This window comes from Mercenaria mercenaria, chromosome 8, assembly GCF_021730395.1.
Source record: "Mercenaria mercenaria strain notata chromosome 8, MADL_Memer_1, whole genome shotgun sequence".
Taxonomy (NCBI): Eukaryota; Metazoa; Mollusca; class Bivalvia; order Venerida; family Veneridae; genus Mercenaria; species Mercenaria mercenaria.
Genome location: NC_069368.1, coordinates 23,890,375 through 23,916,913, shown reverse-complemented (window position 1 = coordinate 23,916,913; position 26,539 = coordinate 23,890,375). Strand labels below are relative to the sequence as shown.

General features: G+C 34.1%; 1 protein-coding gene across 1 annotated transcript in view; it reads left to right on the top strand.

Annotated features, from left to right (window-relative positions):
- The window catches only part of LOC123522859 (uncharacterized), a 57,844-nt gene extending 31,650 nt beyond the window's left edge, over positions 1–26,194 (top strand). The window contains exons 7-15 of the mRNA XM_053549076.1: positions 1,499–1,765; positions 4,733–4,891; positions 5,095–5,246; positions 8,586–8,811; positions 22,157–22,263; positions 22,480–22,734; positions 23,258–23,379; positions 23,618–23,778; positions 26,061–26,194. Of these exons, the coding sequence (XP_053405051.1) occupies positions 1,499–1,765; positions 4,733–4,891; positions 5,095–5,246; positions 8,586–8,811; positions 22,157–22,263; positions 22,480–22,734; positions 23,258–23,379; positions 23,618–23,778; positions 26,061–26,179 (1,568 nt within the window). The 3' untranslated portion in view covers positions 26,180–26,194. The remainder of the gene's footprint in view (positions 1–1,498; positions 1,766–4,732; positions 4,892–5,094; positions 5,247–8,585; positions 8,812–22,156; positions 22,264–22,479; positions 22,735–23,257; positions 23,380–23,617; positions 23,779–26,060) is intronic.
- The last annotated feature ends 345 nt before the right edge of the window (positions 26,195–26,539 follow it).

Genomic DNA, 26,539 nt, shown 5'->3' with positions numbered 1-26,539 from the left:
CACCTAGGTCTCTGACATGACCGACGCATTTTACGTCACACCCACCAACGTTTACACTTGTGATGTTCAATTTCGCTAACTGTTGTCTTGTTCCATACATAATAATTTCAGTTTTAGACTGATTCATTTTCAGTTTGAAGGTTGTCATCCATTTTATGATTTCATTTAGACAACTGTCGAGTTGTTGAAGAACAGTTGTCTCATTTTGAGAATTTCCCGCTTGAATTTTTAACGCAATCTTGTGGTCGTCCGCGTATCAATAGAGATCAGCTGGATATTTCTGCACCACTCGGTTGAGAGCCGATAAATACAGGGTAAAGATCACAGGTCCGGCACAAGAACACTGCGGGACACCAAACCTTAGTGGCTCCGTGTCAGATGCTGACTGTTCGACTAAAACGTTCATTGTTCTGTTCGTGAGATAAGATTCTATCCATTTCAAGGGAGTGCTATGTATACCAAAGTCATCTTGAAGGATTTGAATCAGTATCGGGATATCGATGGTATCGAACGCTGCACTCAAGTCGATCATGACCACGATTGTTATTTGATTTTCATCTATGGTTTCCAAAAGATCATTATACATTTTGACCATTGCTGTTTCAACCCCATGATATTTTCTATAGGCACTTTGGTAAGCTGGGAGGAGATTGTTAGCTTCAATATGCTTGTTGATTTGATTTAGTGCAGCTTTTTCAAGAATTTTGGAGAGGAATGTTAAATTTGACACTGGGCGATAGTTTTGCAGTCCAAGTGGGAGACCTTTCTTCTTCAACAAAGGTTTTATCACAGCACTTTTCCATTCCTCACAACGGGAGCAAGTTGTGAAAAATGCTCCTTTAATTTCTTAGTTGGTATCACATCAAGTTCACAAGTTGTAGATTTTGATATATATATATGTATAATGCGAACTTGTATCCTAGCGGATCTCACGAATGGGAAAGTCAACTGTTCTGAATATAATTATTATAATTATATATATATTCAATGTATCCTCGAGATCCAGTTAACTTTCAGAGAGGGAAAATATAGCTTCTCTGGTTCCAATCAGTTAAAAAGACTAAAATGTCACTGCTGATTTGTGAAGCATGAAAACAGAGATTTGAGTATATATATATATATATATATATATGCAAATTTTGAACCAGTACGAATGTGTAGTACAATTCGGGCTCGTATATAAAGCAGCACCGAAACTAACCTTATTGGGTTAGTGGACTTGCTGTGGCATGTGCATGTTCGTTTGTGCTGCTAGGCGCTCTGCTGTAATTGGTCTGGTATATTGTGTGGTGATTTAGTTCGTATAAATTCTCTCTACTATAACAAGGACGTGAATACATAATGCTGACATTTAGGGGTTTTTGGACCTTGTGTTTTTCCGGCTACGGGTGTATGTATTGTACTGGGATGTTCAAAACTGCCTTATGAGATTTCGTTGGTACAGTTTCTTTGTAACATTAAATAGAAAATTTAGAAACATAATGTTTCCTTTTTACAGCAAACCTGATTCCAGCTGAAATCATGAGAATGGACAAGGAATCAATCGACCTTTACAAACAACTTTTAAATGAGGGCAAAGAGGCTGTATATAACATTCGGGTAATGGTTGTTGGGCCGTTCGGAGTTGGAAAGACCACACTTACAAAACGGTTGTTAAGGGAAGATGTGGACTTAAACTTACAAGACAGTACGAATGGCATAGATGTACATGTTAGAAGATGCAAAGTGTCTCTTAGCAACGGCCGTTGGAACATTTTAGAAAAAGGTCAGTTACCTTACGTGGGAAGTATATTAGGATGCAAAAGCTACATTCGGGTCGTATGTCGCATGCTTAACGACATTCAAGAATTACTAACTAGTGTATGATTGAAGGTTCCATGTGTACAGCCGTATGAACACATACGTGGATGTTTCTAAATTGTTTTTTTATACTTATAACATGTGTAAATTTTGATTTCTTCCCAACTCGGGGCTAAACGGTATGGACGGTAGCATGCATTTCCACAACCGTCCATGAACAGGCTCAAATATTTCATTTTTGTCGTATTGAGGGACCTTCAGAGTTTCTGTGTATTCTATTTTAAGAGCTAAGACCCTTTAACATTTTACAGTATGCTTAATATTGACCAATATTGTACCATGCCTTGGTTATGACTAATTACCCTTTGATATTACATGCCTGGTTTTGGAGTTATGATCCTTTGACATTACATGGATTGCTGAATATTTAACAATATTTCACCATGCCTGGTTTAGGAGTTACGTGGAATAAATATTACCAGTACCAATATGAGACTTGTCAGAATAACTCCTTCTGTTTAATTACTAATCAATTCAATTAGATGAATTGTAATCATAACTCCCTCCTAGATAGTAATTGCTTTAGCTTCCATTTTTGCACTTAACATTACGTTTTGATAATAACAGAATCTTGTAATGTTTTACACCTTCTTCGTTCATGTCCTAAAAGTACATGTTGTACTTCCTGTGTCCAGGATATAATCTGGGTATATACATCAGTTTACTGATAGCTCTTGTTTATCTCTTGTTTATCCTTATCTCGACCACAATATCTATACATCAGTTTACTGATAGCTCTTGTTTATCCTTATCTCGGCCACAATATCTATACATCAGTTTACTCACAGCTCTTGTTTATCCTTACCTCGGCCACAATATCTATACATCAGTTTACAGATACCTCTTGTTTATCCTTATCTCGGCCACAATATCTATACATCAGTTTACTGACAGCTCTTGTTTATCCTTATCTCGGCCACAATATCTATACATCAGTTTACTGACAGCTCTTGTTTATCCTTATCTCGGCCACAATATCCATACATCAGTTTACAGATAGCTCTTGTTTATCCTTATCTCGGCCACAATATCCATACATCAGTTTACTGACAGCTCTTGTTTATCCTTATCTCGACCACAATATCTATACATAAGTTTACAGATAGCTCTTGTTTATCCTTATCTCGACCACAATATCTGTACATCAGTTTACAGATAGCTCTTGTTTATCCTTATCTCGGCCACAATATCTATACGCCAGTTTACTAATAGCTCTTGTTTATCCTTATTTCGACCACAATATCTATACATCAGTTTACTGATAGCTCTTGTTTATCCTTATCTCGACCACAATATCTATACATCAGTTTACTGATAGCTCTTGTTTATCCTTATCTCGACGTTTATCCTTATCTCGGCCACAATATCTATACATCAGTTTACTGATAGCTCTTGTTTATCCTTACCTCGACCACAATATCTATACATCAGTTTACAGATAGCTCTTGTTTATCCTTATCTCGGCCACAATATCTATACATCAGTTTACAGATAGCTCTTGTTTATCCTTATCTCGGCCACAATATCCATACATCAGTTTACTGATAGCTCTTGTTTATCCTTATCTCGGCCACAATATCCATACATCAGTTTACTTATAGCTCTTGTTTATCCTTACCTCGACCGCAATATCTATACATCAGTTTACAGATAGCTCTTGTTTATACTTATCTCGGCCACAATATCCATACATCAGTTTACTGACAGCTCTTGTTTATCCTTATCTCGACCACAATATCTATACATCAGTTTACTGATAGCTCTTGTTTATCCTTATCTCGACGTTTATCCTTATCTCGACCACAATATCTATACATCAGTTTACTGATAGCTCTTGTTTATCCTTACCTCGACCGCAATATCTATACATCAGTTTACAGATAGCTCTTGTTTATCCTTATCTCGGCCACAATATCTATACATCAGTTTACTGATAGCTTTTGTTTATCTCTTGTTTATTCTTATCTCGGCCACAATATCTATACATCAGTTTACTGATAGCTCTTGTTTATCCTTATCTCGACCACAATATCTATACATCAGTTTACTGATGGCTCTTGTTTATCCTTATCTCGACCACAATATCTATGCATCAGTTTATAGATAGCTCTTGTTTAACCTTATCTCGGCCACAATATCTATACATCAGTTTACTGACAGCTCTTGTTTATCCTTACCTCGACCGCAATATCCATACATCAGTTTACATGTAGTTCTTGTTTATCCTTATCTCGGCCACAATATCTATACATGAGTTTACTGATAGCTCTTGTTTATCCTTATCTCGGCCACAATATCTATACATGAGTTTACTGATAGCTCTTGTTTATCCTTATCTCGGCCACAATATCTATACATCAGTTTACTGATAGCTCTTGTTTATCCTTACCTCGACCACAATATCCATACATCAGTTTACTGATAGCTCTTGTTTATCCTTATCTCGGCCAAAATATCTATACATCAGTTTACTGACAGCTCTTGTTTATCCTTACCTCGACCGCAATATCCATACATCAATATCTATACATCAGTTTGCTGACAGCTCTTGTTTGTCCTTATCTCGACCTATTTATCTATCATCTTGAGTGCTAAACTTTTTATTTCATGCGCACGACACCTTATCTCGAGCGTTCGACTTATTATCTAAAGCATATAACATAGTATTCTGTCGTGTGCTCGACATAACAAAGCGAAAGGCCGATAGATAAAAAGTGCATGTCCTAAACATACCACCGTAGAAAAGTGATGTCCAATACATTTAACGTAGAAAGAAGTATTGTCATTTGAGGTTTACATTTTTCTACACTTACACAAGTTTGCCATACGAACGATGAGATTACAGTGCGCGAACTGAAAATTTCTATTTCAGGCAAGACGTCTGATGATACAGCTGCTCGTTTGGCCAAGTTGTTAAATAAACAAGTCGATGATCAGAAGACAATTGAAAAGAAAGAGACTAAAATGCCTAATGGGGTTGTTTCTACTGACAGTGACAGTGTTGAAACAGAAAGGAAAAATTTGCTCGAAGGTAAAATCTAAAATTGGGAAGAATTATTTTCTTTTATTGTAAGATAACTTGAAACTTTCAGAATAGGTATCACAGATAAACCTTCAATGAAAACAAAATTTAACCATTCATTAACATACCACGAGCAAATGTTTGATTTGTAATTGTAATGTATATGTACATGTAAATGAAATATTTGTAACGAATAAAATTATTATTTTAAGAACAAGAGGAGACACTAGTCGAGGATTCAGTACCTATTGTGTTCCCTATTGAAGAAAGAAGTGACAGCGAAACGAATCTGACTGTGGGATCAAATGATCAGGCTATTCAGACTGTGGGATCAAAAGATCAGGCTATTCAGAATGAATTGGAGGTAATTGGTAGATGTAAATGCTAAGTTTTATAGATTTCGCGTTGTCCATCTTTTCAGCTGCTAATTTGTTCATCAGGCCATCCGCAGCAGTATGTTTGTATTATGGTTAGTTATATTCATTTGATAGTAGATGTTAGTGGTTACATTTACTTAATATCTGCTTCCTAGCAAATAGTTTGGGAAATTATATAGTATCAACTGAAAAAAGATTGCCATCATGTAGCTAACCTTACCATGTTTTGTGATATTGCCATAGTAAAGGTATAGAATAACAAGAGTGCCAACCCGTCACACTTTACAACTATCACAGCTAATAATTTCTGACTTTTAAAATGCTCTACTTATTAAGCAGACTGGATTTCAAATGTCTCACTTTCGACCAATTCAAAGTCCATAACTCCAGAGCGACAAAGACTTCTGGTTGGTTATCGAACTTGGCCAAGATGATATGCACATAAACATTTTGACTAATTTTATTCAAAGGTGGATAAGAATTTCTTAAGTTATTGATTGGACACTTTCAAATTTTGCAATGTTAAAAAATTGAAGTGTTAACGTAATCGGCCCGCCATCGAATGTGTCCGGGATATTATGTGGCCATGTTTGATGGACATGGAGTAACCGTCACTGTCAGTTTTCGCAACCCTTATTAGATAAAGGGAAATACCTCCAGAAAGGCTTAGGAATCCATATATTTATCCAACTTGGGTGCGTTATCATGTTCACAAACAGTATTGGCAAGATGATGAAGTCTTGTTAAGAACCGTTTATGTGTGAGAGCGGACACTGCCAATTTTAACAATATCTGCTAATTCATTGGCCATAACTCCAGCAAGAGTTAGAGGGTCCAGCTGAGATGAAATGAGAACTAATCAAGAGCGTACACTGTCAATATCTAGGAATTAACTAAACAGATACGTCAAAAATCAAGGTAGACAACATTCAATAACAGAATGAAAAAATAGGAACTCACTATTACGTAATCCTGTTGGGGCCATTTATAATGTCGCCGTCGCGTTTGTGGGGCCGGAAAACGACAACGCGAAGTGACATAGCGACACTACGAAGTGACACCCGACATTCTTGCATAAAAACTACTTTTTTCACTGGATCCGCCCATGTATTAACGGGAGAAAAATCGTGTGCAAACAAGGCAATTCACGTGCTGTTAATACCCGATTTTTATTTTTGAAACGCTTTCCCAGGGACGTATATGTAATTCTGCGCAGATTGACATCTGGTATCTGCGTCTTTTTTCTTTCATAAAAACCTCTTCTTGAAGCATTAAAGATGCAATGAAAACCATAGAATGTTTTAGTGTATCAGTAACTAACGTCAAATGCGCTGCCCCCAAAATTGTACGTACTCGTTTCTTCCCTTGTTTACTCCCCTTTTAAAACTGTGTCAATTCAGATTTTGTAGACAACCGTGAATGTTAAAGAATCGCGTGTTTACCTGTGCGATTCTTTGTTTTTAGGTATCATATTTATGATTTTGGTAAGTATCAGTCAGTATGTTTTTATCTAATTTCTCGAAGAATTTATGTAAACAGCTTAGAAACTTGACACTACGTTCGTACTCATCCGTACTCCAACAGCATGTCCGTACTCAATATAACTCGAATGTAAACTTATTATTCTTAAAATTGTGATCGAGTCCACCAAATTGTGAAATGATATGAACAATTATTGGTAATTTTATGTTTTTAATAATGAGAGATAAAAAAAATCGCTTAAAAACCTTCAGGTTGTGCTTTTGATAGTGTTGTTTATTTCCGGGCCCTGGATACGGATATTTAAAACATGTTTACCGTTTCCAAGAACAACTGGAATGGTAAATAAAAAATGTACCGGAATCGTCAAGTCATCACATATGAAAACAATACATAAATCGTCGTGAAATATCTTTTTATGCAAGAATAGCGACAATACACGTTTGTTTTGTGTATTAACGTCTGCAGAAGCCCTTGGGATATGACCTTCGGTCTCGGTCACAAACAATCCCGCGGCTTCTGCAGACGTTAATACACAAAAAAACATGTATTATCCCTACAATCGCAAACGACGGCGACAATCCCGAACGATAATGTCGCGATATCCAACTTGAAATGTCGCCTTTCAAAAGCACGATATATCGCGATATCATTTCGCGTTGTCGAGCGTCGTATCGCATTTTTGCTATGTCACTTCGTAATGTCGCGATGTCACTTCGCGTTGTCGTGTGTCGACCCTACAAACGCGACGGCGACATTATCAAACGACATGCGATAATCACAAACGACGCTCGACAACGTGAAGCGACATTTTCCAAATGCCGCATCGTGTGTCGCGGGTCGCGGGTTTATGTGAGGGTCGACACGCGACAATTCCAAACGATACACGACACGCGAAGTTACACTCGACAATACGAAGCGACATTTTCATAATGTCGTATAGCATGTCGCCCGTCTACCAGTGAAATGGTAAGATAAAAAGCTGTATTTCCGTACGTAAAATGTCCGTGTTTTTCGTTACCTTCAAAAATTGTAGAATGTTCCAAACACAAGATATTTTAATGAAATAACTTTTATAAATTAAATTCAAACATTGTCTAAACGGATATTTAACTTGTATAAGTTAACGCTGACGATTTCGTCGGAGGACCGTCTCAAAATGTATCAGTTTTCGTGAAAATATGCATACTTCTTCATGTATTAAATAGAGGGCTGGTCCTTGTCTGAGTAGCCATATCTTCATAACCTGATGTCCGATTTTAATAAATGATACCTTGTTGCAAAGGTCAAGTCAGTACCTAGAGAAAAAAGCCGCACCTTGTTGTAGAAATAATTTATGATTTATGAATGTAACAAACATCATTTCTCAATATCAACAGAAAGTTAACCATTTTGATCAAGACAATAGCAAACAGAGGCACATTATGATGGCAACTGTTTTGTTTTCAAATTGGACATCTGCCTAACAAAAATTGTATAATGGGCTTTGTGTTATGCAGTAGGCATGTCTCAAGTTTGAAGGTACATTTTGTTAGCCTATTTTTTGTAATATGACATATACAAAAGGTACCCAAATAATTTTATATTGACACACCACTGAAATATATAAAATTAATAGATATGTTTAATTAATTTGTTTTATCGACAGGGACCAGTTGTGCATGTGCCAGTGTACGAACAAAGGCGATAACCCACTAACGTATATACATTTGATAATTTGAGTGTACTTACAAGTACATTTGTGTTATGTGTACTTCACATTGTGTAGCAGTAAAGCATTTTATTGAAGTGTACTTACACGATGCTATTGAACAGATAAATGAATGTTCCATTTTGAAATGTTGCAGGATCTCATGAAGGAAGTTCCACTAGATGCTACAGACACAAACTCTGCGGATCTTTCAATTTGGGACTTCGCTGGACAGTATGTGTTCTATTCCACACACCGGGTATTTTTATCCGAACGGGCTATTTATTTGCTAGTTACAGATATATCCAAAGATATCAACGAAATTGTCAAAGATGACAGCTGTGTTGTGGATTGTAATGACAAAAAGCAATGGACAGTATCAGGTGAGTTGCTAGGGAGAGCAGATTGTGAAATTAAATAGGTGATGATTAGGTTTAAGCTAAAAAAATTACAGCGGCAACAAATTGACACTTGACGTTCAACAAAATTTATGAAGAACCAATGTGTTCCCGTAGAATTCATTTCATAAAAAAGGACTAATCAAATTATTATTTTAAAAAGCAGCCTGATGTTATTTTCTCGAGACCTAATACATGCTATTTTCTTAGCAATATCAGCATAGCTTAAGGTATTCAGTGAAAGTGTCTTTTATTTTGTTTAGGAAAAACGTAAACCTATACATATTTTTTAAATCCCCAAACAAACAAAATAAACATATCATAGCGCTTATGACTATTTTATTACTTTTATTTTTATGAACATATATATTTTTGTAGTTGGAGACAGTATTATTAGTTTTGTTCTATCTCATTTAATCGATTTAAAGACATCTCATTTTACATACTTTCTAAAGTTGATATATCTTAATTTAAAAGATATTAGCAAAATGATTTGATCGAAAGTCTGTAGCTCTTTAAGTGTACAAACTTAGAGTGAATTGTCAAACTGAGATTTTTGATGAAATCCGTGATACATACATAAGAACATTTTTAATATGATGTGATAAATATTTAAAAGTTAAACTAGCCATCTTTTGAAATATTAGTTAGAATAGAAAAAGAATAGTCCATTTTCTAATATTTCAAACCTACCAAATTGCAATATCTGTCAATTAGGGTACGTTCCGTTTCTTAAATACGTGCAGTACGGTGTTATTTAATGTAGAAAAAGAAAACAAACTATTCACCACATAATGGTCTATTTCTGATTGTTGTATCAACATGGTATGAGCGAAACATAAACATTGCCTCGATCTGTATTAATGCAGTCCATTACAGGGAAATGAAGTTCTTTCATCTTTTCTTTCTGTCACTTGTGTCGTTTGTCTGTTATAGGTAGGGGGCCAATAGGGTCTACCATGCATCCCATCCTAGACTTTTTTTCATAGGTACCAAATTGTTCGGCAGGACCAACCCTTTCGAAATAAAAAATGTTCCCATGAAAAAACTTTTTTGAACTATATAAGATTTCACTGTTTCCATGGCAACCGTTCATTTTTGGAAAATACCACCATATAGAGGATAATCAGTCATATCTTGGTCAGGTTTGGTGATAAAACAATAAAAATGGAGTCAAAATGGAACTAAGACATTGGCCTTTAAAAACTAGTATTTTTATGTTAATTAACTAATTTGCATATTCATGAATATTAATGAGAATGCTACAAAATGACAAAATTTTATTAGAAAATAATATTTTTTAAGATTTAAATCAATTTAAATGTACCAAACAGTTTTGATCTGTTCTGAAAGTCTGTCAGTGTTTTCTTAAATAGTATTTTGTAACACTGATGGTAACATTTTTCAATAATCACAACCAACATCTCAGGAAACAAGATACCACTTAAATTTAATAAAATGATACAATTAAATGTTATCTATGAAATAACAATAATGTGAGCTATATTTTTTGCAATGAAGTTTGAACACCTTTCTGAAGAAGGAATCAGTATGTAACATACTTTACACATGCTACGTTACCATTTCAATAACCTTGTTTTGTTACATCAATTGTTTAGAAAATATAGATCAGACGGCTTTGATCTAGTCTTAATGTCTCTCAGTGTTTTGTAGAGTAGTATTTTATTCCTGTGAGGGTAAATAATTTTTTCTACATTAGGTATTTTAGCAAATTTGCTTAAATTAATCTATGCTGAAACAGACATCTCTGAAAACAAGATATAACTAAAACGGAACAACATGATGAACTAAACTGTAATAAATAAACTTGTGTTATTTGAGATGAAACACATGAAAATATAATGTAAATACTTATTTGAAGGAGGAATCTGTTTGTAACATACTTAACACATGTTACGTTACCATTCCAGTAATCTTATTTTATTGTATCGTTATTTTCTCAAAAAATGGTAGAGGAATATTTAGTAATCAAGTTGTTAAATACTTCTACAAAGTAGTATAGCTCCATACTTTCCAAGCAGTGAGATTTTTTCCATAACGGCGCTTTAAAGTACGTTACCACTGTACTTTGCTGTATTTAGAAATATCTATGAAGAAATCTGAACCATTGATTTCAATATTATGATATCGTGGATTTGTTAAAACTTTAAAGTATTAATTTTAACATCCTTTCTTCACTTTTGTCAACAAAGAAATCATCTGAAACATTCATTACACATTCAATGTTCCTTTTTTCATTTTGAATTAATGCATCTATCAGTTTAATTATATTAATATCTGTTTCTTAAATACGTTGTTCTTTTATTTGATGGTTTCAATATTCTTGTCAATACTTACATTTTACATTGATTATATATTTTTAGCTCACCTGTCACATAGTGACAAGGTGAGCTTTTGTGATCACCCGTCGTCCGTCGTCCGTCCGTGCGTGCGTGCGTCCGTGCGTCCGTCAACAATTTCTTGTCTGCACGATAGTGGTTTCATTCATGATTTTATTTTAACCAAACTTGCACACAACTTGTATCACCATAAGATCTCGGTTCCTTTCTTGAACTGACCAGATCCCATTATGGGTTCCAGAGTTATGGCCCCTGAAAGGGCCAAAATCAGCTATTTTGACCTTGTCTGCACATTAGCAGCTTTATTTATGATTTGATTTTACCAAACTGGCACACAATTTGTATCACCATAAGATCTTGGTTCCTTTCTTGAACTGGCCAGGTTCCATTATGGGTTCCAGAGTTATGGCCCCTGAAAGGGCCAGAATTAGCTATTTTGACCTTGTCTGCACAATAGCAGCTTCATTTATGATTTTATTTAAATCAAACTTGCACACAACTTGTATCACTATAAGACCTTCGTTCCTTTCTTGAACTGGCTAGATTCCTTTATAGGTTCCAGAGTTATGGCCCCTGAAAGGGCCAGAATTAGCTATTTTGACCTTGTCTGCACAATAGCAGCTTCATTTATGATTTGAATTTAATCAAACTTGCACAAAACCTGTGTTGCCATAAGATCTCAATTCCTTTGTTGAACCGGCCAGATCCCATAATGGGTTCCAGAGTTATGGCCCCTGAAAGGGCCAAAATTAGCTATTTTGACCTTGTCTGCACAATAGCAACTTCATTTATGATTTGATTTTAACCAAACTTGCACACAACTTGTGTCACCACAAGATCTTGGTTCCTTTCTTGAACTGGCCAGATTCCATCATGGGTTCCAGAGTTATAGCCCCTTAAAGGTCCAAAATTGGCTATTTTGGCTTTGCAGCCATATAGAGACTTCATTTATGGTTTTATTTGATACAAACTTCCAAAATATCTTCAACAACAATAAATCTTGGAATCCATGACAAATCAGATCCAATTGTAGGTTCCAGAGTTATTTTATATCTGATTACCTCCCCTGATTGTAGTCAAAATGGATTTATATCAGTAAGTACTTATAGGACTTGTTTGAAATTTCATTATTGTCATTAGTTGGACTGAGCCAATCAGGTTAGATAACTATGGACTGATTTTATGTCAAATTACCTCCCTTTGTTTCAAATTAAAATGGGTATATCTCCGTAACTAATGAAGATACTGATCTGAAATTTCATTTATGTCAACAGATTTATTTGGCAGATCCTTCTTTTGTACATTTTCTTTTTAATTACTTCCCTTTTACGTTACTATAAATAGCTTATTTTTAGTAACTTTTTTATTATTGGCCGTAGGGAAAAACCGAGACCACTTTTCTGTGGTACAACATGGATGATACCTCCAATTTTTAGGTGTATTTTGACATATCTGTACCTTGTAAGAATTTTTTTTTCTTTTTGGTTAAATTTCTTTCCTTTGTTGTTCCTGTCCTTTGGACTTAGATATTTTTTCTGAGGATCTTCTTGTCCTCAAGTGCAATGATAACAGGTGAGCGATATAGGGCCATCATGGCCCTCTTGTTATGTTTATATTCTGTATAGATTAACAATATATACATCCCTGCTAACATTCATACAATGATAATAGGGTTACAATTTGGGGCTTCCTTTCATGGAATTTGTTTTAATGGAATATCTATCTCGTTTTGTGTTATTGTCAATCGCATCAACGCAGTTACTTACGTGAGAAATAAAGCATTTTGGTTTTTAGTGTCAGAAACACATGAATGTATTGAGATATTCATGGGCTTATTGATGAAATATTCACCGTGGAAAAGCTGCACTGAACAAAAACTAAAAAAATGAAATTTCAGGTACTACAAGTAATCATTAGATTTAAACTTACAGCCTAAAATTGGAAAAAAGCAGTCAAGAATGTGAATGATATTAAGTCTATGAAAACCAAATTGTTAGGAAAACAATCACATAATGCTATTTAAAACTGTAAGAAAGATACTGAGTGCTGTATGAACGAGTTATTGAAAACATTTTGCAATAGACTTTAAGAAGATCCTTTTGAAGCAAAGATCGCAACCAAGCAAATAAATACCAAACTCAGTTGGATCACGGCTGTTTATGAGTGGTAATGAAGTGTGAAAAGCACCTTACGCCCGTTAGCACTGGTTTAAGAGGAATTCTATTTTAGTATGGTCCGAAATGACTAGAAAATCAAACAACACTGAAAGTGAGTACGAGGGGACTTTTTACTTCGAACATATGGCACTTAAAGAGTATTTAAGGGATAGCAAATTGTTTTTAAGCTCATCTTTTTGAAGCATAACAACGCAATCGAGCAAAATAATAGCTGACTTGATTTGATTATTTCTGTTCTTTAGATGTAGTGAAATGTGAAACTGCCATCATACCCCTAGCACTAGCTTAAACTGTGTTCTGTTATAGGGAATTTTCATGGATTACTTAAAATTTGAACTTAAAATCGGATGAAATGTCTAAAAAATATGAAATGCACAAGTTATGAGGCAATAAGGTTACAAGAATCAAATTCTGCACGTCTTGATTAAGATGTTACTTATGATGTTTTCACTTTAATGTTACCTAATGTAGCATATTTGCTCATTTGTTGATTATCTGTTATGAATAATATGTTGCTTTATAGCATATCATTCATAAATTAGAACGCAAATGACAAAAGAAGATCATAGGCTGTCAAAATCACTTTATTTTTATGAATGAAATTTGATTACACTTTAATTCTGAAGTAATTTGTATCATAATCTCAAGTTTCTTGCTACCGTTTGAACTTTTGACAAAGAGAGGTAATGTCTTTGCCATAACCTTTGATATGTAACTTAATTGATAATCAAACCTTTTTTGTTATGATTGATGCATAGTTACTCTTAGTAGTGTTTCTCTTAATGTTACGGTATACAATGTATCAAGGAATATTCCAACACATAATATAATTTAGTCCTTGTCTGTACAATTTAGAATACCAAAAAAATATTTTGTACATTCTGTCTTCTTGTAAATGTTTCAGAATGACTACAATAGTCTTCTTTATTAGCCCACCATCATCAGATGGTGGGCTATTAAAATCACTCTGCGTCCGTGGTCCGTCCGTCCGTCATTCCGTCCGTCCGTCCGTCTGTCCGTTAACAATTTCTCGTTATCGCATCTCCTCAGAAACTACTGGGGGGATTTTGACCAAACTTTGTCAAAATGATGTATTGGTACCCTAGTTGTGTCCCCCTGAAAATCAGACTGGTTTAACAATTTATGAGTGAGTTATGGCCCTTTGTTTATTTCTATAATTTATATAGATTTATATAGGGAAAAACTTTGAAAACCTTCTTGTCCAAAACCACAGAGCCTAGGGCTTTGATATTTGGTATGAAGCATCATCTAGTGGTCCTCTACCAAGATGATTCAAATTATTTCTCTGGGGTCAAATATGGCCGCGCCCTGGGGGTCACATGGTTTATATAGACTTATATAGGGAAAAACTTTGAATAACCTCTTGTCCAAAACCACAGGGCCTAGGGCTTTGATATTTTGTATGTGACATCATCTAGTGGTCTTCAACTAAGATTGTTCAAATTATACCCCTAGGGTCAAATATGGCCCCGCCCTGGGTGTCATATGGTTTACATAGACTTATATAGGGAAAAACTTTGAAAATCTTTTTGTCCAAACCACAAAGCCTAGGGCTTTGATACTTGTAATGTAGCATCATCTAGTAGTTCTCTACCAAGTTTGTTCAAATTATCCTCCTAGGGTTAAATATGGCCTCGCCCCGGGGGTCACATGGTTCATATAGACTTATATAGGGAAAAGCTTTTAAAATGTTCTTGTCAGTAACTACAACATTCAAACTTGGACCACATGTATATTTTTGAGTGGCAAGATGAACCTTGACAGTAGTTGACCTTGATTTTGACCTAGTGACCTACTTTTACATTTCTGTAGCTACAGCCTTCAAATTTGGACCACATGCATAATTTTGTGCACTGGAAAAAACTTTGACCTTTATTTTGACCTAGTGACCTACTTTCACATTTTTGAAGGTACAGGCATCAAATTTGGACCATATGCATAGTTTCGTGTTTCAAAATGAAATTTGACATTGATTTTGACCTCGTGACCTACTTTCACATTTCTCAAGCTACAGCCTTCAAATTTGGACTACATGCATAGTTTTGTGTACCGAAAAAAACTTTGACCTTGACATTGACCTAGTGACCTACTTTCACATTTTTGAAGGTACAGGCTTCAAATTTGGACCACATGCATAGTTTTGTATTCTGAAATAAAATTTGACCTTGATTTTGATCTAGTGACCTACTTTTACATTCCTCAAGCTACAGCCTTCAAATTTGGACCACTTGCATAGTTATGTGTACTGAAATGACCTTTGACCTTTACATTGACCTAGTGACCTACTTTCACATTTTTAAGGTACAGGCTTCAAATTTGGACCACATGCATAGTTTTGTATTCCGAAATAAAATTTGACCTTGATTTTGACCTCGTGACCTACTTTTACATTTCTCAAGCTACAGCCTTCAAATTTGGACCACATGCATAGTTTTGTGTACCAAAACAAACTTTGACATTTACATTGACCTAGTGACCTACTTTCACATTTTTGAAGGTACAGGCTTCAAATTTGGACCACATGCATAGTTTTATATTCCGAAGTAAAATTTGACCTAGATTTTGACCTAGTGACCTACTTTTACATTTCTCAAGCTACAGCCTTCAAATTTGGACCACTTGCATAGTTTTGTGTACCGAAATGAACTTTGACCTTAAGATTGACCTAGTGACCTACTTTCACATTTCTGTAGCTACAGGCTTCAAATTTAGGACCACATGCATAGTTTTGTGTACCGAAACAAACTTTGACCTTGACATTGACCTAGTGACCTACTTTCACATTTTTGAAGGTACAGGCTTCAAATTTGGACCACATGCATAGATTTGTGTTGTGTACAGAAATGAAATTTGACCTTGAGCTAGTCAATAAGTCTTAAAATTTGGAACACTCAAAAATGGCACATTGGTGGGCGCCAAGATCACTCTGTGATCTCTTGTTTCATATGTATTGTTTATTTCTTATAGCTTGATTTGGTATCACTAAAACAATTTGTCCAGCTGGTTTTAGTTTTAAATCTAAAGTGTCTTTAAATACCAGTATATTTTCTTTCGTTTATTAGTTTTGAAGGGTGCAATATATATTTTAGGCTATTTCTGAAATAACAGAAGAAAACCTTTTTAAAACAGCTAACAGTTTAAATAAATCAGTATGCGCCAATTTGGGCTTCAATTTCTTTTTAAATATATTTTTAAAAAGCAATGGTAGTGGTAACGTATTTTAAAGTGTGTTACGGAAAAAATATCACACTCTCTGACAAGTGAAGAAGTATATTGTATTATTACAGTACAAAATATGTAATATTAACCATGTTTACGGAATATTTTCTGAATAATTGAAGCAATGTAACAATGTTATTGAAATGGTAACGTAACATGTGTAATGTATGTTACATTTTTATTCTTCCTTTAATAAAGTGTTAATTCTATGTCTACAAACATTATAGACCACATAAAAATTGGTTTTTCATTGATAACAGTTAATTATATAATTTTATTCAGTTTTAGGGGTTTCAGAATTTTATTCGTTGTTTGTGACACTGGTTCAATTTATGCAAATTAGCTGAGCACATCCAGTTTTGAGTAAACAAATGTGCCACAAAAGTAACAAAATAATATATTACAAAACACTGAGAGACTTTTAGACCAGAACAAAGCTAATTAATACATTTAAATTGATTTGAAACTTAGAAAATGTTATTTTTTAACAAATTTTTTTTTTAACATTCTCATTAATATTCATGAATATGCAAATTAGTTAATTAAAATACAAATGCTGCTTTTCAAAGGCCAATGTCTTAGCTCCATTTTGACATCATTTTCATGGTTTTATCACAAAAACTGACCAAGATATGACTGATTATCATCTATATGGTCGTCCTTTTCAAAATTGAATGGTTGCCATGGAAACAGTGAAATCATATATAGTTTAAAAGAGTTTTTTCATGGGAACATTTTTAATTTTTAAAGAGTTGGTCCTGCCGAACAATTTGGTACCTATGAAAAAAAGTCTAGTGGGGATGCATGGTAGACCTCATTGGCCCCCGTACTATTATGCATGAGAGTAAAATCTATTAACGAATAACACTGTCAACTCATTCTGAAAGTAACTGTAATAAATTGTTTTTTTTTGGTTTTTTTTTTTAGTAAAATCTAAACCTGTCAGTTCAGATCTTGAACAGCTTCGTAATTCAAGTATACCTGTCAGTGATCGTTCATTAGCGGAAACGTTCCGGAGAATATTTAGTAGAATAGAATTTGGCTATTAATCGAGTCCAGGGTGCAAACAAATTGAGAACGTATCGTATATTTAGGACATGTTATTGCAAAATGATTCTTCCATTGAAGAATCGCTTGCAGTAAGTTCAAGTGTGGAGTAGCTTGACTTAGAATTGAAACAGGGCATTTAAAGAAATAAGCGTAAATGACCGAAAATGTTTGTTCTGTGACTGTTTTTAAGATGAAATACATTTTCATTACAATGTTCTATGTACCAACATACCAGGAATTTGCTGATTGAAAAAAGCTTCTAATGATATCTCCTTTTGTAGTATTGCCATTAAACGACAAACTGTGTTTTGTTGTTCTCGCACCCGTTATTGGCACTTATAACTGTGAAATTCTGCTATAATATTTTAAGACTACGGTCATTTTAATTATATAAATAATGCTAACTACTTATTTAATAATATCAAAATGTCAGAACTGTTTTAAAACTTACGGGGAATTGTTTCTCATCGGTTATCTTCTAATCACACTAAAAGGAGTTAATTATCTCTTTTACATTTGGGTTTAGCCAAATGAACTTTGTACTGCTAAGTGCTATTTTATGCAGTTGGATATCGGAAGCTGAAATTTTAGTTAAGCATAATGTCTTCATCTTTAAATTTCCAATTAGCTATAGTTCTCTGGTTTTATTATGTAGATAGTAGAAACACCAATAGATATGTGGTGCATAAATTAGTCTCAAAGTAATTGACCGATAGAATGATCATATATTATGTGCTAATTATATGAATTTTATTATGATATTTGTACTATTCATTGTATATGAAGGAGACTGAAATAAATCTTCAACAAAACTGCTAATTGCAATGAAGGACCTCCTTAAAAAGCACAATAAACTGTAATATTAACACATGAAAAGTGGAACACTACCATGGATTAGAAATAATTGTAAACTGTTTCTTTTTGCCGCACAGGTTTTCAAATATTAGTAATTAAATTTTGTTAAAGATTATTTTGAAGTGGCATCTGGAAAGTGTACGGCAAAAACGTACCTAAGATATAAGATATATATTTTGTTTATTACATTTTCGTCAATTTCAAAAATGTTAATTTTACTATATTGATTGACATGCACAGAGTAAGGAATAAGAACGTGTGGAATAAATATAAGATACCAACAACCTAAGACACATTTATTCAACTTAACTAAGTGATAAATGTGTAGATAAAGAGTTATAGACAGCTTTCGAATACTATGTTATTCCAGATTCATATTGGACCAGATTTATATAACCCCCTTCTCATGATAAACACGTTCAAAGGCGTTATTGATTAGTCCAGACCAACACTTAGCACTATGTTACAATTTAGGTGTTGCTGTCGTGTATTCTGCACTCATAAGAACTGGTAAACACAATGACCGAAAGTCTTGAGGGAACTTTTAAGTTGCAATTGAATCTAATCGTGGCATATATGTTAAAACCTTTTTGTAAAATAGTACAAAATATACCAACGCCAATATTTTGAAAAATGGTGCATTTTTATTATTAAAAATCAATGACAAATATCAAACAGGGAATGCCACGTACCAAAAACGCAGCCTTTCCAAAACGAAACCCACAGCACTCAGACGTGCACACCACAAACACACACATACACGCGCACACACACAAAGCCAACACATGAGGACAAAACGAACAAACAAACACCGCCTTGGAATGGTCAGTGGAAAAAAACACCACTATGGAGCTTAAACCGGTTTATAGTGCGCACCCAACCTCACTCTTACACACGCCATGTTCCAAAGACAAGGGACAGTGTAAATAAAAGTAATCCCCTCCAGGCGAATCTCTAACACACCTAATGGAAACAAAAAGGCATGGCATGTAAAACACAAAAGAGCTCGCGTATAAATATATAAAAAAAGAAACCTTTAGAACCAAAAACGTATGTACTCGATGCCTTTTCAGAAGACGGTGCAACAAGGGAAACAACCTTAAGGACCCGACGAAACAGGCCAGAAGACAGATATCAAAACAGTTCAGTCCTAGTAGGATTTGAAAACTGCTTATCATAGAGTCCTCCCCCTCTTCCGTCGGACACAATCAAAGAGGGAAGCGTAGTGTCTTACTGTAAACGGGTTGAAGACTCATATATAAATATTTGTTTACTTTTTCACTTACTTAAAATATTGACACATAGTATATACATTTGAAAATGACCTCAATACGAACTCCCAAATTTTAAATCAAAAGTAGCTCATTCCGGCTGTTTCTTCTTTTTGTAAATCGAATATATCCAATTTCATTATCCCTTTACTACTGGAGCAAATAAACCCAAACAGTAGAACTAAATGACCTCCCAAGTCTCTAAGTTCTCTATTTTAGCTCATCTGTGCCCGAACAGATCACTGGGGAGCTTCCGAGATCATTATTTCCATCGTTTGTCCGCCCGTCGTCCATAATTGCATTAAAGAACATTTCCTTCTAAACAATAAATCCATTTTCAACCAAAATTCACAGAAATGGTGGTCCTCCATCAAATTTCTTCAATCCAGATCATCCATGCTGAGTTCCGATAGCCACTGCAATTTCAGTAAAGAAATTCACAGCAAATTTCGTTGGCTGATCCCCTACTTTTTTTTTCTAGTCATGTTGAATGGTTGAAAAGTTATGTCCGCCAGTTGACCAAGCAAATTTTCTCTATATGGATATATGAAAAATTTTGATAATTTTCTCCTCAGAAACTGCCTGCCCGATTTTAAAATTGTTTCAAAGCTTTGTTTCTTGGGTGACCCTCTATCATATATATTGTTGATTTCTTAAAACCATGCCCACCAGAAAGCAGGGTTAGTTTTCTCTATATGGCTGTATAGAAACGTTGAAATCTTCTCCTCAGAAACTGCTGTCAAATTTTACCAAAGCTCCTTTATCAACTTCGTTTTTGATTTGTTAGATAAATGGCCGCAATGGTGATGGGTCTGTTTTCTCTATATGGCTACATGACAAAATTAAAAAAATCTTAATCTAAAACCTCTTGGCTGGTTATAAAAATGTTACACAAAATTACATCTTAATGGCCCTCAGCCAAAATTGTTCAGGACAGTGAGGAAGGTTCATCATGGCGAATTTGTGAAATACAGGGAAATAACGCTAGGGTATCATAGTGAGCTTTTAGTTTGCTTTTTTCATTATCCCCGAAAAAATATCAGGGTGGGGGTTGTATAGTCGACCTCTTGTCCATCCGTCCCGAAATTCTTGCCTGTATACCTCCTATTATTGTTGTTGATTAGTTTAGCCCAAACTTACAGAAAAAAAACCTCCATGAAGTGATTTGGTCTAAACGTATAGAAATGAAATAACGTATGTTATCAGGACATGAATTTACATGTAGCATGCTTGATGTAGGAGATATTGAGCTATGGTAATTTAAAATGTTAAAAAATGCTGTACATTGTGCAATACTAATTCAAAGCTTGTCCGAATAACCCCTTACAGTTTCAAGGGATCTGGCCTTAACGTACGGAATATACAACCATGAAAGTGAACTTGTACATACATGTATCATGTCCGGTTTGAAAACTGTTAAAGGAGTTATCTGGATATCAAAATGCATTTCAAATTTCTAAACCAGACATAGAACACTATGTCCTAGTAATAAGCATGCGTTCATTTTATAACTATATGTTTCTGTAAGTTTTGCTTGATCATGTTGATCCTTTGAAAAATCTATCGTCTTTTTAGACTTCACCGAATGTGAACATACTAATAAATGTGTTGTCTGTACAACTAATTTTACAAACTGGCCTAAATATACAGAAATGTATCACTATGCAGTTAACTTTTGCATATATGACCCTTTGATATTTTGTTATGCGGATAGCTCCTGCAACAGTTTTCAATGAAGATGACTCATACTAACAGATATACATACAAAATACACAAGTTAATGAGTGATGTTCCTTACACTTTTTACTAAGATGTTAACAGAAGGTTTTGTTTAGCCATCTTGCCATAATTGAACAAATAGGGATATATTCGGGCAGCATAATATCATATTAGTTTACAGACTTACAGATAACTATTGTTACAGGATGTCTGACCTGGTCAAGTTAATTCTATAAGTATTTAGAATAGGAATGTTAAACCGAGTTTGTATATGGACCCTTTCTAATGTCAAAAACATCGGATTTCAAAACTACGCTTGATTGACATGAACATCGCATTACGTCTGTCAAGACTTAGTACTTAACGATTTAAACAAAATTAAACAGATGACCTTACAATGGACCAGACATTGTTTTCTTTCAGCATCGTCAATATGGAAAAAGCTGTCTTTGTTTAGACATTCAATCCAATTTATAAGTGGATTTTTCTTTTTTTCAAATAACAGCTATGGAGGTACAGTATTATTAAGATGATAATCTGGGACTACAGTTCGGAGATGTCCCGAATCTAATGGATGTTATCATTGGCAGAAAATTATGCCAAGAAAAAAGTGTAAAATCTAATCCAAATAAGTTCTTAACCAATATTTCTTTTTCAGAATTCGTTCACTTTTGGCTAAACTCTATACACGAGTTCTGTAGCTTTCAAGATGACAAGGGTCCACCAGTATTGCTTGTTGGTACATTTACGGATCAATTAGATCAGGTAAAAAATTAAGTAGCTGATGAAATATTGTATCTGAACTCGTTGTCGCCGTGTTAGTCTGAAACGATCCGATAATTGAATGTTTTCAAACATTTCATATATGACACATATATGAACTTATAAAACAGCATTGCTACAAATTCTTTTCTTTTACTTTACATAGTATACCAGTATAACTATGGAGTTACTTGATTTACAAATTTGATTCTATTATAGAAAACAAAAGGAAATATAGTACGGAAATACTTCCATGAATTAAGAGCTTCTGTTCTCGGAAAGGGCACCTTTTGTCATATCGAGGGAAATGAGGATTTTGACATGGATAATTCTATCATAGATGACAAGATTGAACGACTTCGCCACACGATTTTTGATATAGCTTCTAAGCAATCTTACTGGGGAGAACATATTCCTGCAAAATGGATAACACTGGAACGCAAAATAGTCAGCGAGAAAGACCTGGGTAAAAAGGCATGTATAAACAACTAAATTTCAAGAGCATTTTATAATAATATTTCCTTTAACGTCTTCAAAAGATATTTTAATGAAATGAGGTATAGCATCACAAGTTAATGTATGGACATTACAATTCATTCATTTGGATAGCTTCAAGTGTTCATATAGGTTTTATATATATAATAATATTATACAAAATTCGATTGAATACTTGAAACCCATTTAGTCATTTCATTAGAAAGACCACACTACTACAAGTTATAAAGATTTTTTAGACTTCGAGTAAGCCTATAATTTCCGATTAAAATTCCTTGAAAATATTAATTCAGAGCTGTGATTGATAGGAGAAAGTTCCAACTTACAGGCGGAAATAAAGGTAGAACTAATACAGATACTGGCTTATAAAACAAATGTATAATTTATATGTCTTACCTTTAAGTTTTGTTAATACGCTAAAACATTTAGCAAATGATAATTTATAAGAATTGACTTAGGGAAATTCAATAAGCTACGTTTGAAAATGATCGATTCTTTATAGGTTCTTTATAAGAAACAGCTGCGTGATCTGAATGGAGAGTTACTAGTTAGCATTGAAACAGACGAAGAACTAGAACTTTTCCTGAGGTTTCACCACGAATCAGGAAATATACTGTATTTCAGGTATGAATAACTTCTCATATTTCATGTAACATTTGATTTTACAAATTCTATTCACTATACATATTTGTTTTGCTGATCAGATTCAGGATGGGGATGATTTTCGTTACAATTATATAAAATACAGACCATTTCAGTTACAGTCCTCAAATTTCTGGTATAGAGTTAGGTCTTTTGGATTAGCAGTAGAAAGTATCTTTCTGTTTTATTTCGTTTTGTATGCCTGTTTTCTTCCTTGTAGCGAAGCCCAGCTCAGTGACAGTATTGTCCTTGACCCTCAGTGGTTGATTGATGCTTTCAAAAGTATAATAACTGAGAAAACGTTCTACAAAAAAAACGAAACCATCTTTAAGAACTGGCTTGAATTTGAGAAGTCGGCTAAATTGACAGACGTATTTGTTGGTCTGTATTACTATAATAATATGATATTTCGATAAAACATTTCATTTTCTTAAATCATGCGAATATGTACAGGAAATGTAAGATTTTACACCGGTGACGTCATATTATAATATGAAATGTTTGGTAGGCATATTATGTGATTATTGCCTGGAAATCAGCGTTGAACGGAAATAAGCGATATCATTGTGTTTTGAATCCAAAATCAAGAAAAAAGACAATTGTTTGATTGCATAAGGCTAAATAGACTAAATAGATTTATAGACAGTAACACTTTTTCAATGGTACGTAGGATGTTTAATAAAATACTTTAAAGGGCTAATAACCAGCGCTTATTGAGTGGTATTTCAATCGATCAACATTTCACTGTGTATAGAAAGGTCAAGATTTGAACAATGTTGGTAAAGCACCGCTAGACAATGCCACATCTTAATTTGTGCATTGTGGTTCAAGCAGGAAGATTTTTAAAAGTTTTCCTTATACAATTCTATGTTAAACTAAGTTATCCGCAGTGTGGGACCAATTTCAACCCTAACCCAACAATAACCCTAAACCTTAACCCTAGGTCGGAGTGATTCCGAATATTTCGAACGTGAATATAAGAATCATAATTATTCTACAAACCGTTGCTGCTATTTGTTATTTAAAACAGTCCTCCTCAGTTGCTCACACACTCACACAATACAAAGATTATAAAAATAAATACGGGACTAGTTTTTACACGCACAGAATATTTGTGTGATGTGGTCACATAGAAATAGAAGGAAAACTAAAACGACGCTAGGTTGAAACTTGTTAGTAGATTTAGAGCTATAACCAGTTGCTAAAGTACTGGTTAGAAATGGCCAAAGAATATCATAGATGACTCGTGGTTCCGGGCTCAGAATACAATACCGTCTAGTTGCGTATTTAGAATTAAAGAGCTTCTTCATATGATTTGTCGCATTATGGTTCAGTTTGCTATTTCATTAATGCTACAAGAATATTATTATATGAACAGTTTAATTTATGCATAGAAAGATGGAGAAAATACATTAAATGGCGAAACACAGTGAACCATTGAATACCATGATTAGTTTTATTGTTAAACTGGGCCACTTTAGTGGTGGTATTGATGAGAAACGATCAATAAATACAAATGTTCATGTTTTGAATTTCGTTATATAAGTATTCATATTATTTATACTGTTATATAATCTAAGTTCAAACTTTAGCAAACAGGACCACAAATAAAGGGTTTTAAGTACTTTTCCTGGTATTTAACACCCGTCGGATACGTTAAGCCATAAGATATAATGATTACAACACAAGCCACGATTATTGATACAAAATCGGAATGACAGATGAAATTTTAGATGTGATATCTTTCTGCGAGAGGGAACATTTAACACAAACAATTTAACTTGGTACAAAATGTAGTTTGTTTAACGAATGTCATTCATTTATCAGATAGTATCATCCATTATTATATCAGATATAAAGATTTAACCCTTTGGCAGTCACTTGACACAAAGGAGCGACATCAAGAATAGAATCCCTGCCTGAAATTGATACAAAAGATATTAGTTTTGGGTAAAAAGGTTCAGTAAAAATTGGGAGGGGAAAGGAAGTGGCGTTACTGACTTACAATACAACATGCATATATAACGTAAACTCGTTAACAGTTCCAATAACGACAAAATGGTAAATAATAAAGAATTTTTGAATCCATCAATTGTCAAAATGATAAATTTAGACTTTGTGTGGAAGTAATAACTTGATCAAGAAAAGGTAGTTTTGAATATTAATGTCTGTAGAAGTCCTTTGTATATTATCTAATCGGTTCGGTCACTAGATGTGTTAGTGTAAATAAAACATTGACTGGATCATTCAAAACACCTGTCCTACAAGATTAACAAAATGGATCAAAGGCACTGCATCACCGGTTAATTACCTACCATTTTATCGTATCTAGGATTAAAAATATTTGAACTAAATAGAACTGACATTTTTATTAGTGCACTGCTTCTGTCCAGTCATTTTATGTTACTTTGCTTTTTGTGCATATATAAAACCAGTTAAAAAGTAATCCGGCAAAAAATCAGTGAAAATACGGTAATTATGTTTCACTGCAATGAAAAATATTTGTTGCTGTAAAAATACGGAAAATAAAAATATCCATTGTCTTTCATTAGAATTTCTCAATATTTTATTTGAAATTATATAATAAATGCACAGACTAGGTCATAAACCTTGACCTATATGTGTCAATAGTGTCATGATACAGTAATAACTATATTTTCTAGATATGGTCTGGGAGAAGTCGGAGTTTTATGAACATAAAGATCTCTTGCTTAGATATCTTCAGAAACTTGGATTTATCGTAAAACCACGACAGCAGTCAAACAGTGCAAAGGTAATGTGACAAAATATTTAGCATTGATCAGCCTTAACAAAGCAATTGGTTTTTGACAATTAAGAATACAGTATGTTATAACATGCGTTATTCATAAACAAAGAGACTTTAAAGACGCCGCGTAATGCTGACGTACGCTCTTTAATATATACATTTGTATTATTTCTCTATTTGCTTAAAAAGAAACACACTGAAAATATTAGACAAACATATAAGTTACCCGATTTAGTCCAAATAATAAAAAACAATTTGCAAGGAATAAAATTAAAAATTGCCCTTCATTTTCACACTTTTTGTTTTCAAATTTAAACTTAACGTTTCATCAGTAAAGCGCCAATTCCATTTATTTTATTCATTAAGGAGGTAGAT